General features: G+C 41.6%; 1 protein-coding gene across 7 annotated transcripts in view; it reads right to left on the reverse strand.

Moving 5' to 3' along the window:
- Nucleotides 1-213: 213 nt before the first annotated feature.
- The window catches only part of LOC104934922 (ral guanine nucleotide dissociation stimulator), a 49,327-nt gene continuing 34,589 nt past the window's right edge, over nt 214-14,951 (reverse strand). For 4 of the 7 annotated variants that reach the window (XM_027277531.1, XM_027277529.1, XM_027277530.1 and 1 more), the window contains exons 2-18: nt 13,820-14,124; nt 13,002-13,076; nt 12,053-12,315; nt 11,592-11,716; nt 11,141-11,356; nt 10,875-10,978; nt 10,689-10,773; nt 7,824-7,901; nt 7,540-7,626; nt 7,417-7,449; nt 6,790-6,911; nt 6,374-6,469; nt 6,011-6,215; nt 5,736-5,810; nt 5,353-5,619; nt 4,936-5,050; nt 214-4,611 (exon numbers count right to left, since the gene is read on the reverse strand). In XM_027277531.1, the coding sequence (XP_027133332.1) occupies nt 4,436-4,611; nt 4,936-5,050; nt 5,353-5,619; nt 5,736-5,810; nt 6,011-6,215; nt 6,374-6,469; nt 6,790-6,911; nt 7,417-7,449; nt 7,540-7,626; nt 7,824-7,901; nt 10,689-10,773; nt 10,875-10,978; nt 11,141-11,356; nt 11,592-11,716; nt 12,053-12,315; nt 13,002-13,076; nt 13,820-14,124 (2,427 nt within the window). In that variant the 3' untranslated portion in view covers nt 214-4,435. The remainder of the gene's footprint in view (nt 4,612-4,935; nt 5,051-5,352; nt 5,620-5,735; nt 5,811-6,010; nt 6,216-6,373; nt 6,470-6,789; nt 6,912-7,416; nt 7,450-7,539; nt 7,627-7,823; nt 7,902-10,688; nt 10,774-10,874; nt 10,979-11,140; nt 11,357-11,591; nt 11,717-12,052; nt 12,316-13,001; nt 13,077-13,819; nt 14,125-14,951) is intronic. The other 3 variants (XM_010750693.3, XM_027277528.1, XM_010750702.3) reach the window with 3 other exon arrangements.

Below are 14,951 nucleotides of genomic sequence, written 5' to 3' on the forward strand. Positions count from 1 at the left end.
CAGACCAGTCCAACATCAACCTCATCAGCACATAAAACGCTCGCCAGGTCAGGAAATTCATTTCAAGTTCCACTCCTGTGCACAATGCAAACACACCTAAAGATGGAGCTGCTGCAGAAACACTGCCATCACTGTGAAAAGCAAGGAACCACTAGAACATACATTGTATTTTTAATTAAAGGCCTGATAATAATGTGAAAGCTTTTGTTCCAACCAAAGTCTAAGTGGAGATGATGGTATGAATGTTACAGTGATTTTTTTTTTTTTTAAGATTTCCGTCTGCAGTAGTAACCACTGAAGCCAGAAAATACTGACAGATGCAATAACACATTGCTGGATTTGTGAATCAACTACGAGATATCAATTCACTATTTTTTCTTCTTTTACAGACATCACGGTGCATTGAAGGCTCTACACTGCATTGCTTTTTGGATTTTCACCCCAGATATGTTGGTTTCCAAGTGGTTTTCATCCCTGAAACTTGGCCAAAAAGAAAGCAAACATATGTTAAATGTTGAGCACCAGTGGGAGTAAATATGTACAGTAATATTCAATCAGCTATTAAGTTCTTACACACCATAAAGTCTTTATGATGAGGTGATGATACTATTGACCACTTGTACTCACTTTATCCACAATGTTTTGGTCCTGAAAGACATTTAATAAACTGAGATTCTTTGTTACCTTCATAATATAAAATAAAAAGTTTGCTGTTATGTTTTTCTAGTGAACAAACCTCAGATTTAGAGTTTGGTTGGAATAAAAACCAGTTCAGTACTGCTGGTTTAGGTGGCAGAAATTTGGATATTTGCCAATTTGAGAGCCGTTAAAGAAGTTGTTCAAACATGTAAATTAGGGTAACTTCATAAAAGTGGGATTTCTACAACAGCTTCATCTGCAGTTCCTGACAAACATCTTTGCTTCTTCAAGTTTCTTGGATGACAGTTTAATTCTCCACAGGGAAACGGGTCCAGACATCGTGGTGTTCTCACCTTTTTTTTTTTTTTTCCAGAAAAATGCAACAACAGTAAACATTACAAACTTGATTTTTTTTTTTTTTTTTTTTTTTTTTTTTTTTTTACTGTCAAAGACAGAGGACTCATCTGTCAAAAGAAACTTTTTTGTTCTCTTTCATTATTTTTGGCACATGTAGGGTCAAGCCTTTTGTCTTCGCTGTTTGCCAACAAGATGAGCAAAGGGCGGATGTTCACTACAACACCATTAAGGGGGTATGAGAGTTCTTTCTTTCTTTTTTTTTTTTTAAGTTCACAGTGCTCGACATGACGCGCCGATCGACAGGCAGGGAGGGCGGAGTGATAGGGTCAAAGGTCACAGTGTTCAACAGCGAAGGATTTCACGCCACAGTGGCACGAACAACATCCACGACAGCTGGACGACGTGCCTCTCGCCTCATCACCGTATTGCTTTCACGGGTCTTTTCATTCTTTCCTTTTTTTCGGGGTGTCATTCATTTGATCGTTGAGAGAACTATGAACCTCATGCAGGTGAAAGTAATAATAAAAAAAAAAAAAGGCAATACATGGTCGCAGTGCAATCTAAGCAAATCTAGTGTTTTATTGTGGTGATATGAACGCAGGAAAAATCCAACCATGATGTTCAGTCAAAGTGTTTTTGGTGAACCACTTTCCCTTGATTAGTAATTTCCTACATTTGGAGAAGGGGTGTGAAAGTTTTGCTGTTGATCAAATTGTTTGTTCCCGTTAACAGAAACTGTCTCATCATAGCTTCCAAGCCTCAGCTTTTGGATTTCTCCACATGTTGGAGCAATCAGCATGGTGTTATAGTGACAGTGATACTTTAAAGAGTTTAAAGTGTGTCTTAGTCTTTCCAAAAACAAAAGTGCAAGAGATGCATTCAACAGTGCTTTGTCTGCTCTAACACAAGCTGCAAGAGTGTTACAGTACTATCAGGCCCACGGAGCACATCATAAACAACTACTCACACTACACTGTGTAGTAATGTCTACAGAGCTAAAAAATGCAAACATACGGTCAAGTATGTAAGCCAAGCAACCAAACCGGGATATGCATTATATTTTTCCTGATCATACAAGGACTAATAACTCGGTAGAGTACAAGAACATTTCTGTTTCTTCAGTATCTCCCCTCAGTCTATATTAAATTGCATATGTGCCTTGTGAGAAGGGAAATCTTGATGGGCAAAGAATAAGCAGCTATGGGCGTGACATCACTTAATATCCACAGGAATAAACAAAATATGGACCCGAAAATGAAAAGTACATCACCAAAAACTGCTTTTTTAAAAACAGTAAAAAGTTGTTTTAGGTTGGATTTTTCCGTTAAAGAAACTGATGGCGGACAGCACAGAGAAGTTCCCTCACGTGAAGTTAAACAGGATTGCTGTCTGTAATCTGGACTCCTACACAGAGCCTCAAAACTATTCCAGACTCCACGTTTTAAGGCCTGATTTAAGCTTTCCTGTATTATGACAATTTTCTCCATCTTTTCCTCACGTCCCAATAAGAGAGCCCAGAGAGGAAAGACTCTGCTGTCGTCACTGGCGTGCAAAAAAAAAAAAACACAGCCAACTTCGCAAGGTAACATCATCAGGTGCACCTGCGACGCACAAGCCTGTCATGGCACATTTGGAAAAATGGATATGAAAGATGATCTGCCATGTTGGAAGAAGCCACAGTTCATCACCTCTTCTTCTGGTATGGGTTAAACCAAAATATCAGGACATTCGTAGTCGATACTTTTATTCTTTCATCCACCTATCGAGCTACTCTACTGCGGTGTGTTGAGACATCAGCAGTGATATTTTGGTACATCTCATCTCAAGCCTTCACTCAAAAGCTGCTAACACTAACATAATATTCAAAAGGTTGTTTCAGGGGTTTCTTCCAAAGAAAAAAAATGCTAGATGAACACTCAATACTGCAAACCTTTTTGCAGTTCTTACAGTTGAATTCTATTAAATATTTTTGATCAAAATCCAATTTCTTTTTTTGTTTTGTTTTTAAGAAAACCATAGAAAGCGGGTTCACCCTGGTGTATGGAAGCTCGTTTAAAACGTCTCACTCAGCAGGTAAGAAGAGATGTTTCTGTCGTCTTTCAACATGGCGGCTGGCGGTCAGGAAGCAGAGAAAGCGCAGCTCGTACGACCTCGTCAGAAGGAAACTTAGCAGCACCATATCAGAGCAGAGAGATGCAAAAAAAAAAGAAGAAAATATGTAAAAAGCAAAATGAAAAAGTGACGATATTGTGACAAGTCTATTAACAAAATTTCATGGTCCGTTTCAAAAGAATATACTGCACAGTTGGTGTTAATCGATATATACACTTTGTTTTTTTCAGCTCCCTTGTTCTTCTCGTTTCTGTCCCAGTCAAGTGCGATCAAAGGACTGCCACATCCTTCACCGGTGTAGTGGTTACAATTCATTAATTCAAAAATAAAAATAAAGAAAATAGTGGCATGTGATTCATGGCTGTGCCCACTGGATTTTGACACCATGTCTTCATTTCAGACTTGACCTTTTTTGTTGTTGTTGTTTTTTTTTTTGTAACATGGCAGCGTTCAGAAGTTAAAAGAGTTCAGGCCCCTTCGCGTCAGCTTCGTTAGTGTTAAAATGAGTCCCAGCATCCGGGGCCTAGAGCGTAATGTTTCAGTGCTGCAGTCCCAGAAACACTGTCGACATCAGGAACCCCTGGGCGAGACGGTAAAGGCGGCGGTACACTCACAACAAAAGTTCCCTGAAAAAATAGAAACACATTCGAACGCCCAGCTGTCACAACACGCATCTGTGTTTACTTGCTGTGGCTTCGTATTGTTCGTTTATGTACACTCCATGCCAGGAGGGGGCATGCATGAAGATGGAAGGGACGAAGGCTGCTGAGGGAGTCTGGGGGGTTTAAAAAAATGTTTTTATCGTAGGTGCAAAAATCCTCTTGTGGACAAGAGGTTTGAGGAAAAAAAATCTTTAAGAGCTGACCGAGTGATGTTTAGATGTAAACACTTGTAAACAAAAACGTTAATGGACCGGGTAATGAAATGGATCTGCTTTTCCACGAGCCGACGCAACCAGTTACGTGAAATTTCAGACCGAGTGGAGGCTGGTAGAAAGTTCGACTGGTTCAGCCTCTGAGCAGCGGCGCACGACAACAACGCCGCTCTTTCTTTTTTTCTTTTAACATCCTCGGAGGGTCCTGATGACACGACAGCTGTAACTAAGTGCTAAGGTGCTCCTCTGCCTTCTGCTAATCCACAGATCAGAAGGTCGCTTGGTCATTTTTCTCATCCCCTCTGGCATCTCAGTCTTTGTCCAAACTAAAACTCAGATACATCAGGTTAGTTTGCCTCCAACAGATTCGAACTGAAATGTTTCGTCTGAGGAGCGGAGACCAGAGAGGGTTAAAGGGGGTGTAGGGGAGGCAGGAAGTGTTGCGTTTTCTCCTCAGAAAATCCCTTTAGCGATTTTCAGTCCCTTCTGTTTCATGCGTGGCAGCGTCGAACTGGCAACATTCTTGGCGCGCACCGGCCGAGCCAGTCCACGCTTCTTGAGCACAAAGTCGTAGTTGGCAGTGGAGTTCATGGCGTAGAAAACATTGGCGTTGTCCGGGATCCGGAGCTCTACAGAACAAGATGAAAGAGAGAGAGGAAACAACAGACAGTCAAAACAAACAGAAACACTGGATATATGTCCAGCATCAGTATGGGAAATATGACAGACCCCACAGTCAAAAGGATTTACTTTGTTTACAGAATTAGATCATAAAAAGATTTCAGCATAATAACTCAAAGATAAATTTTAGAAAAATATTTGGTATCAGTAAAAAAACACAAAAAAAACATTGATGGTCTCTTTTAATTTCATGACAATGAGAAATAGTCAATAAACAAAGATTTTTAGAAAAGTAAGCATATAATTACAGATAACTTTAAACCCCTTTTTACCTTTGTCCTCAGAGATTTTCTGCATCAGCTCGTAATCCTCCGTCTTTTCCCGCTCCAGGTTGTGTTTGATCATGGCCTTCCTGATGACGGCTGGAGTCTTGTCTTGACTCGTCACCTGAATCAAGGGACAGAAATCAAAGTCTTGTATCTTTGTAAGAGTCAAAGCGCCTGTTAACCTACACAAAAAAAAAAAATGCCTCCAGTTTTTCTCAAGTGAGAAAATGTCAAATCAAATGCTTTGACACAAGACAAAAATGTTTCTTTCCTGCTGTTTCACATGATTTTCCAATGCTCTGAATCTTTACTAACACAATATTTTCTAGATGTTATAACTAAAAACACAGAGATTATGATATTTTCTACTTAATGGTTTGAAAGAAAGTTTTTTCTTAAACAAGATTTAGAAAATGTCCTTACCAGGATGCTCTTGTACATGTTGCCGTTCTCCACGTCCAGGCTGACCCTGATGATGCAGCAGTCGTCGACCTGCTGGTTGTACAGCGGCAGCGACAGGGTGGAGTAGTTCGACACTGCCGACACCGAACGTTTGTGTGAACGGGAGGCTGACAGTGGGGTGGAGCAGGAGACGGAGGAGGAGGAGGCGCTGCTGGAGCCCGAGGCTGAACCGGAGCTGGAGCCCGTACCGGACGTGTCCAAAGACGACAGAGACGTACACTCCCAGAACTGAACAGGAGTCAGGAGTGTTTATAGTTACAGTTAAACATCATGTTGGAATACTGACATCTTAAAAAATGTCTGATTAAGTTTTAACGCAAAAATAAAAAAGTCAAACGTGTTACCGTTGACGTTGTATCTGCTGCTGGAGCTTCTCTCCCCAAAGCAGACACGGTAAGTTTCACTGAGGGAGTCGACGTCTAGAGACAGGGAGAGTGAAGGAAACAGATGAACGTGCGCATATAACTGGCTATTAGGAGGTGATGTCAACAATCGTATTTAACCACACAGATTAATTGTGGAATGAAGCCACCAAAAGTCTCAAAGATTGACTCAATAATAGTCCCGTCACATCATCACCAGTACTGAGTCGTTTTTCTGTCCCGTCTTTCTTCCTTACCTTTCTCTCGTGTCCCTCCGGAGAATCGGACAAGAAGCTGGCGTTCACGTCCTCCAGGTCTGAACCACTGGAGCTGACAGAGGTAACGCTGAGGGCGTCGCCGCTGTCCCCCCCGCCACCTTGGTACGGTCTGTAGTGCGAGTGGTCGAAAGACTTGGAATGAGAGCCCGGAGCGCTGCTGCAGCCGGCTTCTGTCAACTGCCGACTGGACACAAAGTAACAACAGAGAACAGTTATGAGACTAAAGAAAAAGATTATTGTTTGACTGAGCGTGATGGCTTTAATGTGAGCTGTAATACATGTAAATACAGCTTATGTATAATATAATGTTTATGCTCATTTTGAATCAACACTGTCACTTACTCGCTCCAGCGTTTCATGATTCCTCCGTTCTTCTTGGCTCGGAGCGTGTTGCTGGCCGACTCTGACAGAGGCTCGATCTCACAGGACAGATTGTAGCTGCACAAACAGAAAGTCAGGACAAATGACAATGTTAATGTTAATCTGAACGTATCTCAATGATACAGCTCTGTTATTTACAGCCATCCAGCCAATTCAGTACCTAGAAATCCTGCAATGCCAGTAAACCAAATACAACCTTGAGCACAGCTTAACACAATTTCAATTCACACAAACTCATGACACAGCTTCCTCTCGAAGGAGACAAACTGAATCTGAATCTGCTTTTAGCTATTGCAGATTGCAAGCCCTTGTTTTCACTGTCAGCCTAGTATGAAGGAGAAACTATGGTGGCCCTCAGCAGAAATGGACTGACTAACCTCTCTGCCTCGCTGAGTTTCTCCACGCCTGCGAACCACTCTCTGAAGTGGCTGTCCTGAGTGAAACTGTAGTTGTTGGAGGCCAACTGAAGAAGTTTGATCTGAGCGATCACCTCAAACTCCTGCAGGTAGAGAGCAGAGCAGGAAATGGTAAGAGGAAAGGATTTTATTGTCAGCTTTTTTCATATACAGTGGTCCCTCGTTTATTGGAGGGGATGCGTTCTAAAAACAACCCGCAATAAACCAAAGTTTTACAATTATTATACATGTTTTAAGGCCGTAAAACCCCTAACCACACACTTTTATACACCTTTTTACACGCATTTTGTACAGTACCCCCTTAAACAGGACGCAGAACACATGTGCGGTTCTCCCTTAGCCAGTTTAGGACGCAGAACACAATGCACGTTCATACTGTACAGTACGCTGTGAAAAAAAAGCAAGCAAAGTTACACTAAAAAAATCTGCGAAACAGCGAGTCCGCAAAAAGTGAACCGCGATATAGCGAGGGACGACTGTATGCCTTTTTTTTAACATCACCCCTGCAGAGATGTTTTTAAGTCTTCTTTTATTATTTTATTATTACTTTATAATGCAATTACAACCAAACAAGAATACTGAATTTACCTTTCGTCTCTTTTCGAAGTTGATCAGACCGCCCTGGAAAAGATTTAAAAAAAAAAAATTATGAAATCTGCCAAGGAAAATAAAAAATAATAATGACAGTAAACCACATATCAAGTGTCTGACCTCCGTGTAATCCTTCATCGCTGTGTCCATCATCACCAGGTCCGTCAGGAAGGTCCCCAGGTAAGGAATCGTCCCCTGCATCACTCCCTGTTCACAGAGGGACCATTAGTGAAGGTAAACATGGAGGTTGGGCGAGAAAACAAGGCACAATAATTCAAGTTAAAATGTTTCTCCTCAGAGCGGACAGACTGCAGTGCCCTCATATGCCGCTAGATGTCGATGTTTGCACAGAATTGATGCTGCTCATTGCTCGGTTATTGAAACCGGTTACTTTGTGGACTCACCAGGTCTCTCTGCTGCTGATGTCTCCTCTGAGCTCGTTTAGGGTTGATTTCTAAAGTGGCGAACTTTGAGGTGCCCTCCTGTGGAATAATAACAAACAGTATGTCCATGTTACACGCACAAAGAAATAAACTGCAAGTTACACACACATTTCACCTGCAGCAGTCACCTAAAACCAACCCAAACATCTGTGTTGCTGCAACACAATTGCATATTTTGTTAGAATGTCCCCATGTCTTAAACCTGTGACAGGTTTCTGCAAGAAAACTCTCCAAGCACAAGCATCAGGGTTATTTTCTCAGACTTCACGACCACAGAATATTTCATACAACTGTCCGAGCAGCGCTGACCATGATGAGTAAACTGATCTTCATGTGTGAAATTAATGGAGTGGACCTTTAATTCTGAAAACATACCAACAGATCCGTAACTTAAATGACAAAACCAACTAAACAGTCTGGTGTTCCTTTTGTTTGTACTGTTTTAACATTAGCAGCCATTTCATGCAGCTGGCCTGGATGTTAGAGCGTTCAGGTTTCTGGGGTTACCAAGAGGGAACCTCCCTTCATGGATGTTTTGTTGAAATACTGCCAAAAGGTTAAAGAGTGAATTCTAACCTACTGAAATATTAGATTAAAGTATAATGTTTGCCTTCCTATAATGGCCCTAAAAAAAATACATGACACCAACATTTACAAAATGTTATATTGCATATTTCATGCCGACTGTTCCTCAAAGCACTTTTCCTGACGTGAGAAATATGAGACAAAGTGGGAGAGAATCCACCTTGTGGTAGTCACAGGGTGAGTCAGAGGCCTTCTGCAACTTTAGCTGAACCAATCAGTGAACGCAGCCTGGCCTGAGCAGATAGAGTGCGAGAGAGACAACGCCTCGAGGTGATCTTCTACACGGGCATCAGATCAGAGCTGTTATCTACACCTGCCAAAGGTTTCCTCCTCCCCTTTGACGTCAGCTGGGATTCCCTCAGAGGAAACCCAGGGTGTGTGCGCTCACTGTTTCATCAGACTGAGAAGATATTGATGTGAATGGGAAGAAATGTTTCCAGTGTTAAAATTTGTGTCTAATTTGCAAACAGCAGTTTATACCTCATTGAGGGTTTTTTTTTTTAAAGGGTAAGCTTACTATTCTATTCTGTATTGTTCTTAATGTCAACAAATCCCATAAAAAGACCCAAAGATGTGTCTATATCTGTATCCAAAACCTGATAGATCTTATTCCTCTGTGTCATAGAGCTCCATTTCTGTTGAAAAACTATTAAAAACACATCAATGAGTCACACTCTTTCACTGGGTGACACGTTCCTTCATGTCACCACAAACACACCCACTGTAAGAAATTGTACTAATTTTGACTCGATCCCTCATGCTACTCGCTAGAGCACCAAAATAGTCCCCGATAACCTGTTTGAACAACTTGTATTCAAACTACAGTAGCCAGCTGTTTGAGGAACTATCTATATCTATATATATATAGTTAACGAAACTACTGTATATATCTGTGACCTGTTTTGTCAGGAACCAGTGGGGGTGGGGTTGAGAGCCACAGACAGGAAGTCAGAAAGAGAGACAGAATAACACATTGTTGGTTTTGATAAGTCACAGCTAAACATCAGTTACTAAGGGTGGGTGATACAGATAAACACTTAGTTATTAGATTAACACTAGTTATTTTCTATAATAGTTTTTATATTTATTGTGATAAACAGTCTGCAGAAACAACAAACGGAGAGTAATGACTACTGTAAATATAATACTTCCTAATATTATTATTATATATTATAGCTTCAATAGGTTGAGGGTTGTAAAATGGAAGTATGATGTTTCCTCTGTGGGCTAAAACACAACATTTTACTATTATATTTGAGGGGGAAACAGCAATGTTTAGTATGCCAAATTAGAAATGAGGAGCTCCTCTTTGCAGTGTATCCATGGATGAACAGACAGTTATCACTGGATTACTTTAATACTGGCAAAAACTTCAAAAACAGGATGATTCTCAGGCAATTTCTGGTTACAAGCGTCAACTTTTATATGATTTCTAAGGAGGCATTTATATGTGTTTTATGTGTACATGTGAAATCATGAAACCCTCAACATGTGAAGTCATACTTAATGTTAGAATGTTAGTGTGTGTTGAGATTTGACCGAGTTTTGACTCGAATAAGAAAATAAACTATGGCAATTATGCATGTGTGTGCCCAAGTCTAGCAATCTAAAAATAGCAATTTCTTATCATTCTGATCTTTTCTGACGTTTCACTGATGACAACGGCAGCATATGGAACATGTAACTTTGCTATCTCATTTCCTGTTGTGGTCACGTTTCCCCGTGCGTCACCTCCTGCTGTCCCTGTACCGAATGTGTCAGCAGGAGCTCCAAAACACTCAGAAGGTGTCAACACCTCTCCGCATTAAACTCTATAAATCAGATAATGATGACAGAAATCTGTCAGATGTACGGAGCCCACCCAGGACATCATGACTAATAATATAGATGCTGTGATCCAAGAACACGGTACAAGGTGATCCGCCCTGCAGGATGTTTCTGTGGATGTTCCTGTGCAGCTGGTATGAGACAGACAGTGAGGAAACCCACAGATGGGAACAGGTCACCAAGCCATACATCCTGGAGGTATCTGCACACCCACCGTGCACATCATAAAACTCACGCAGTTTGACTGTCCGATTGATTTATAGTGTGAAAATGATGACAGATCTAGATCACTGAACTGTAATGCAGAATTTGAGATCAGGAAATGATAGCATTTAGCATTTACAGAGAGATCGTGTGTGCATCTTGTTTGGGTAAAGGCCATTTCTGTGTGTGCTGTGAGTAGCTGTGACCCACCTTCACCAGCAGCTCTCGACTCAGGGAGTAGTTGTTGTCGTCCGAGAAGATCTCAGACAGCTCGCGGAAGGTGCGGAAACTCTCCCTGTGAACACAAGCAGAGTTCACGATATTTAATCTTTGCATATATGCAACATATTACTGTGTATAGAGCACACTGCTGTTAACCCAAAGCTGGAAACTTACCGTGACACTTCCTCCCAGGTCCTCTTTAGGCGGTGGATGGCGTTGCACTGCAGCGCAGAGAGGATGGCTCGCAACGAGGAGAAGTTCTTCAGGATCCGACACTCCTGAACGCAAGAGGAAAACATTCTCCAGTCAGAAAGTGACACAACAAAAACTGTGCTATGACTTCAAATGTTTTAGGCGCCAAAACCCTTTCTGTTTGATAAGCTAACAGCTGTTCAAAGACCTTTCCGATAAACTAAGTAAACCAGGCCGTGGTTGCTCACCCGGGCGACGTCTATCCACCTCTCCAGCAGCCTGGCTCTCTGGTTGGGCTTCAGCGTCGGGTTGCTCAGGCAGGTGGTGATGACACAGTTGGTGACAGAGTTGAACTGGGCCACAGTGGCTCTGATGGTGGGAGCCAGGTGCTCCTTCCCCTTCTTATCCCGCTGAGACCATATCCCCCCTAGACAGTGGTAGGGCACCACCTTTTTAAACAGATCCTGGACAGAAAGACAAACAGAAGAGATGTGAAATATTAATAAACAATATTCTTTTTCAAGCAAATACAATGTATCTGTTTTTTTTTATTGTCTGATGTGTAGACTAAACATCTTTTTTAACATTTAAACACATCACCCTTTTCACTACTTTCTGATTAAAAAAATACGTAACTTAATTGATCCAAAACAATCACTAGTGAACTAAAGCTGATGAGGAAAAGGGAAACATGCTCACCGCGTCCATGAGTGTGAACTGCTCTGCCACCATGATGGGGTCAAACGACAGGAAACTAAAAGCAGGAAGCTCGTCCTCAAAGCCACTCTCTTCCTGCGTAGCAAAAGGGCAGCCGATGTGTTCCCCTGAAGAGATAAAAACATTTTTTTGTTTTTACACACTGCATCAACCTAAATTCAACCTTTACACAGTTCCTGCACTGCACTCATCCTTTCTTTGACTTTCATGTTTGTTTTTTTGTCCTCACATGAATTTTATTCTCATAACTCGTGTATGACCACAGAGACTCGTCCTTATCACTTTCTAAACTGTTCCTTACAACATCTACAACATCTGAACTGACATGGTGTGTACAGCGGCATAAAACGTGTAGTTGGACATTAGGACATTAAAATTCGTCATTAAAATTCTCAACATGAAAAACAAACGCAGTTTCTCTCCACAATTTCTCCACTTCCTACCGGGACCCCCATATTCTGGAGTCCCTGCCCTGTTGTCCCTCTCCTGTCCTGCCTTCATACCATCAGGATCAGGCTCACACTGCTGTCGGCGGTGGAAGTGGGCGAGCAGGTTGCGGGCACGGCGCTCCAAGTCCGAGCCGGGGAAATGGCGATGAAGGTAGGACAGAAGCTGGTGCAGACAGTCGTAGTTCGGAGGGCTCCAGAAGTCCTCAGAGTATTGGTCCAACCACGCGCCCAGGATAGACGAAACAGTGCTGCGACACATGTAAATGTAAAAAAGATGTCATGTTATAATTCGAAAATAAATATTAAATAAATATATAAAATATAGATTTTTACATGTGAATAACAATTTGAATGTAATTTTAGTGTTGTAGTCACTGCTAGGTTAAATATAAATCCAACCCTTCACTATGTCGTGGGGGGCTCAAACAACCTTAGTTGACACTGGGAGAGAAGAACAGTACAGCCTGGACATTTTTTTGCATGTTTTTGTGGCCACCATAGTTTCTCCTCCAAGCTTGGAAGGAGCGGGTGATGCGAGGCGGTTGCAATCAGCTAGTACACTGCTACATGCCATTACATCCTACAGACAGGTCTTTTAAGAGAACAAAAGAGATTTTCTTGAAGCCTGGATAGAAAACTCCTTGTGGTTTCAACAAGCAATGCTAACAATGTTAGAGATCTGTTTTAGTAAAACTGAAGTTACAAAGGGAAAGACAAAGGGATCTTTATTCTTGTGATTAATTATATTTTTATCAGTTCATGAACTGTGTTTTAGCCAACTCTTCTCAGTCTGACAGATGTCTAGCAGAGAAAAACAACCCACTACATCTTCAGACTTTTCAAGCCAGGGATGAGTGGGACGAGTGTGACGAGGCCCGGTGCTGTGAATGTACTCAGTGATTAATGTTGGCAGTTCCACACTGAAGGTCGCAAGAAGACTCACTTTCTCAGCTCTGTGCAGTCGTCCTGGGAGACTCTGTGTGCTGTGGCTGCAGGGACATTTTGGAGCTTGGCATACCTAAAAAAAACAAAAAAACAAGTTCAGTCTTGTTCAACCAAGCTAATGAAAAAACAACAACATTTAAATTCTGATAAGAAGAAGAAATTAAAAAAATTATTATCAGTCATACACTGAACTGGAAATGAGGACATCCTGCTTTCATTTATCTTGTAAGAAAAGGCGTTACGTTCTAAAAACGTTAGATAGCTCATTAAGCCAACTCTAACCATTTATTAGCCAACTATACTTTAAGAAATGTCAAATTTGTGAATTATAACTGAAATCAGGAGCTAAAAACAGAGTTTGTTTTTTAAAAAATGGACATGAAACCAGTTTATGTGCAGTATAGAATACAATAAAAAAAAGACATCATTTACACTGAAAAGTATACTTCATGTTCAAAAATCATTATGATGTCTTTGCCAGACAGCTTTAAATTGTGACTGTATTTGTAGAAATGAGTGTGAGGGAGTGTGAATAGTAAATTACTGGTGACTCAACCATCAACAACCAATCAGGCGTTTCTGTAAATGTAATTTACAGTTCCGCCGTCCAAGAATAAATTGAAAGCCATTTGTGTTCCCTCTTTCTGTTATTTATTTACAGAAACAGGAATTCACGTTCAAAGAGACACTGCTACATACTTATTTGAGGTATATATATGATAGATGCTGATCAGAAGAAGTGTTCACCATGCTGAAGGGGTAAAATTAGAGAAAAGTATGAAAAACAAACAAAGATTTTTAATTATCTTGATGTACCTGTGGAGCAGGAGATCCAGCACCTGCTTGGTGGTTGCGAACGAGCGGTAGGTGCAGAGGAAGATGGTGACGTAGGTGGAGTCTTTACCTCTGAAGGCCGACACCATGTACTCCACCAGCCTCTCCAACGTGCCCGCCTTGATGGTCCGCACCTTGCAGGTTTCGTAGAGGCTCAGGGCCGAGTCCGTCTCCACGCCCAGCCATCGCTGACCCTTACTGGCCGACTGGTGAAGCTGCACCTTCCTTAGCGTGATGGTGAAGATGGCGTCCTCCTCGGCCTCCTCGCCGATCTCCTGCGTCGAGCTCTGCAAGACAGAAAGGACAAAAAAATAAATAAATGAGACATTAAACTCTAAATAACAACCTTGATCATTGGCTTGTCTTTGACACCTATAGTGCTACGCCCTTCAGTTTTGTGCTGGAGTTTTTACACGTTAGAACAAGCTCTTCAGATATCTGCTTTGAGCAGATTAGAGGGAGTTGAAGGCAGGGAAAAGGTGGCACTGTTATCATGTGGAACGTCGAGTTAAAAATGTCTGCCATCTCATTTGGGGATGAAACCCTTTAATTAAGACCATCTGTGTGACCCGGCTCTCTTCTTTTTAGGCCTGTCTCTCCGTGAGTCATACTTTGTGAATCATGTGCGTGGCCATGCACAAACAAACAATAGCTTGTTACTAAACAGAGCTTACTGGATAAACCGGCACTACAATACAAGCTGCAGCGCGTATATAGCGAACAGGGAATTAACACACGCCGCTTGTTGCGTGAATGAGAGCTCTGTAGGCTGTTGCATGTCACCATCCCGGCATTTGTGTTGTTGTTGTTGTCGTCTTCTGTCCTGAACATGAAAAAACAAAAATGCAACAAACCACAAAAGAGCACAGTGATGTTGACAGAGATAGTCTCGAGCATCGTCACAGCGATTAACAACTGTCATGCATGTCATATCAGCACCGCTGAACGTTGGCCAACATGAATGCATCAACGGATTACAAAACTAAAACTAAAGCCAATTGCTAAAGCAAAATAAGGAACTTCTGGCAGCTTAAGAATAAAACCACTTTGATGAGTCCATTGATTGATTAGTTATTGACTGATTTCCAGTGTCAGGATGTGCTGCGTTTCTCTG

The sequence above is a fragment of the Larimichthys crocea genome, chromosome III (genome assembly GCF_000972845.2).
Source record: "Larimichthys crocea isolate SSNF chromosome III, L_crocea_2.0, whole genome shotgun sequence".
Classification (NCBI taxonomy): Eukaryota; Metazoa; Chordata; class Actinopteri; family Sciaenidae; genus Larimichthys; species Larimichthys crocea.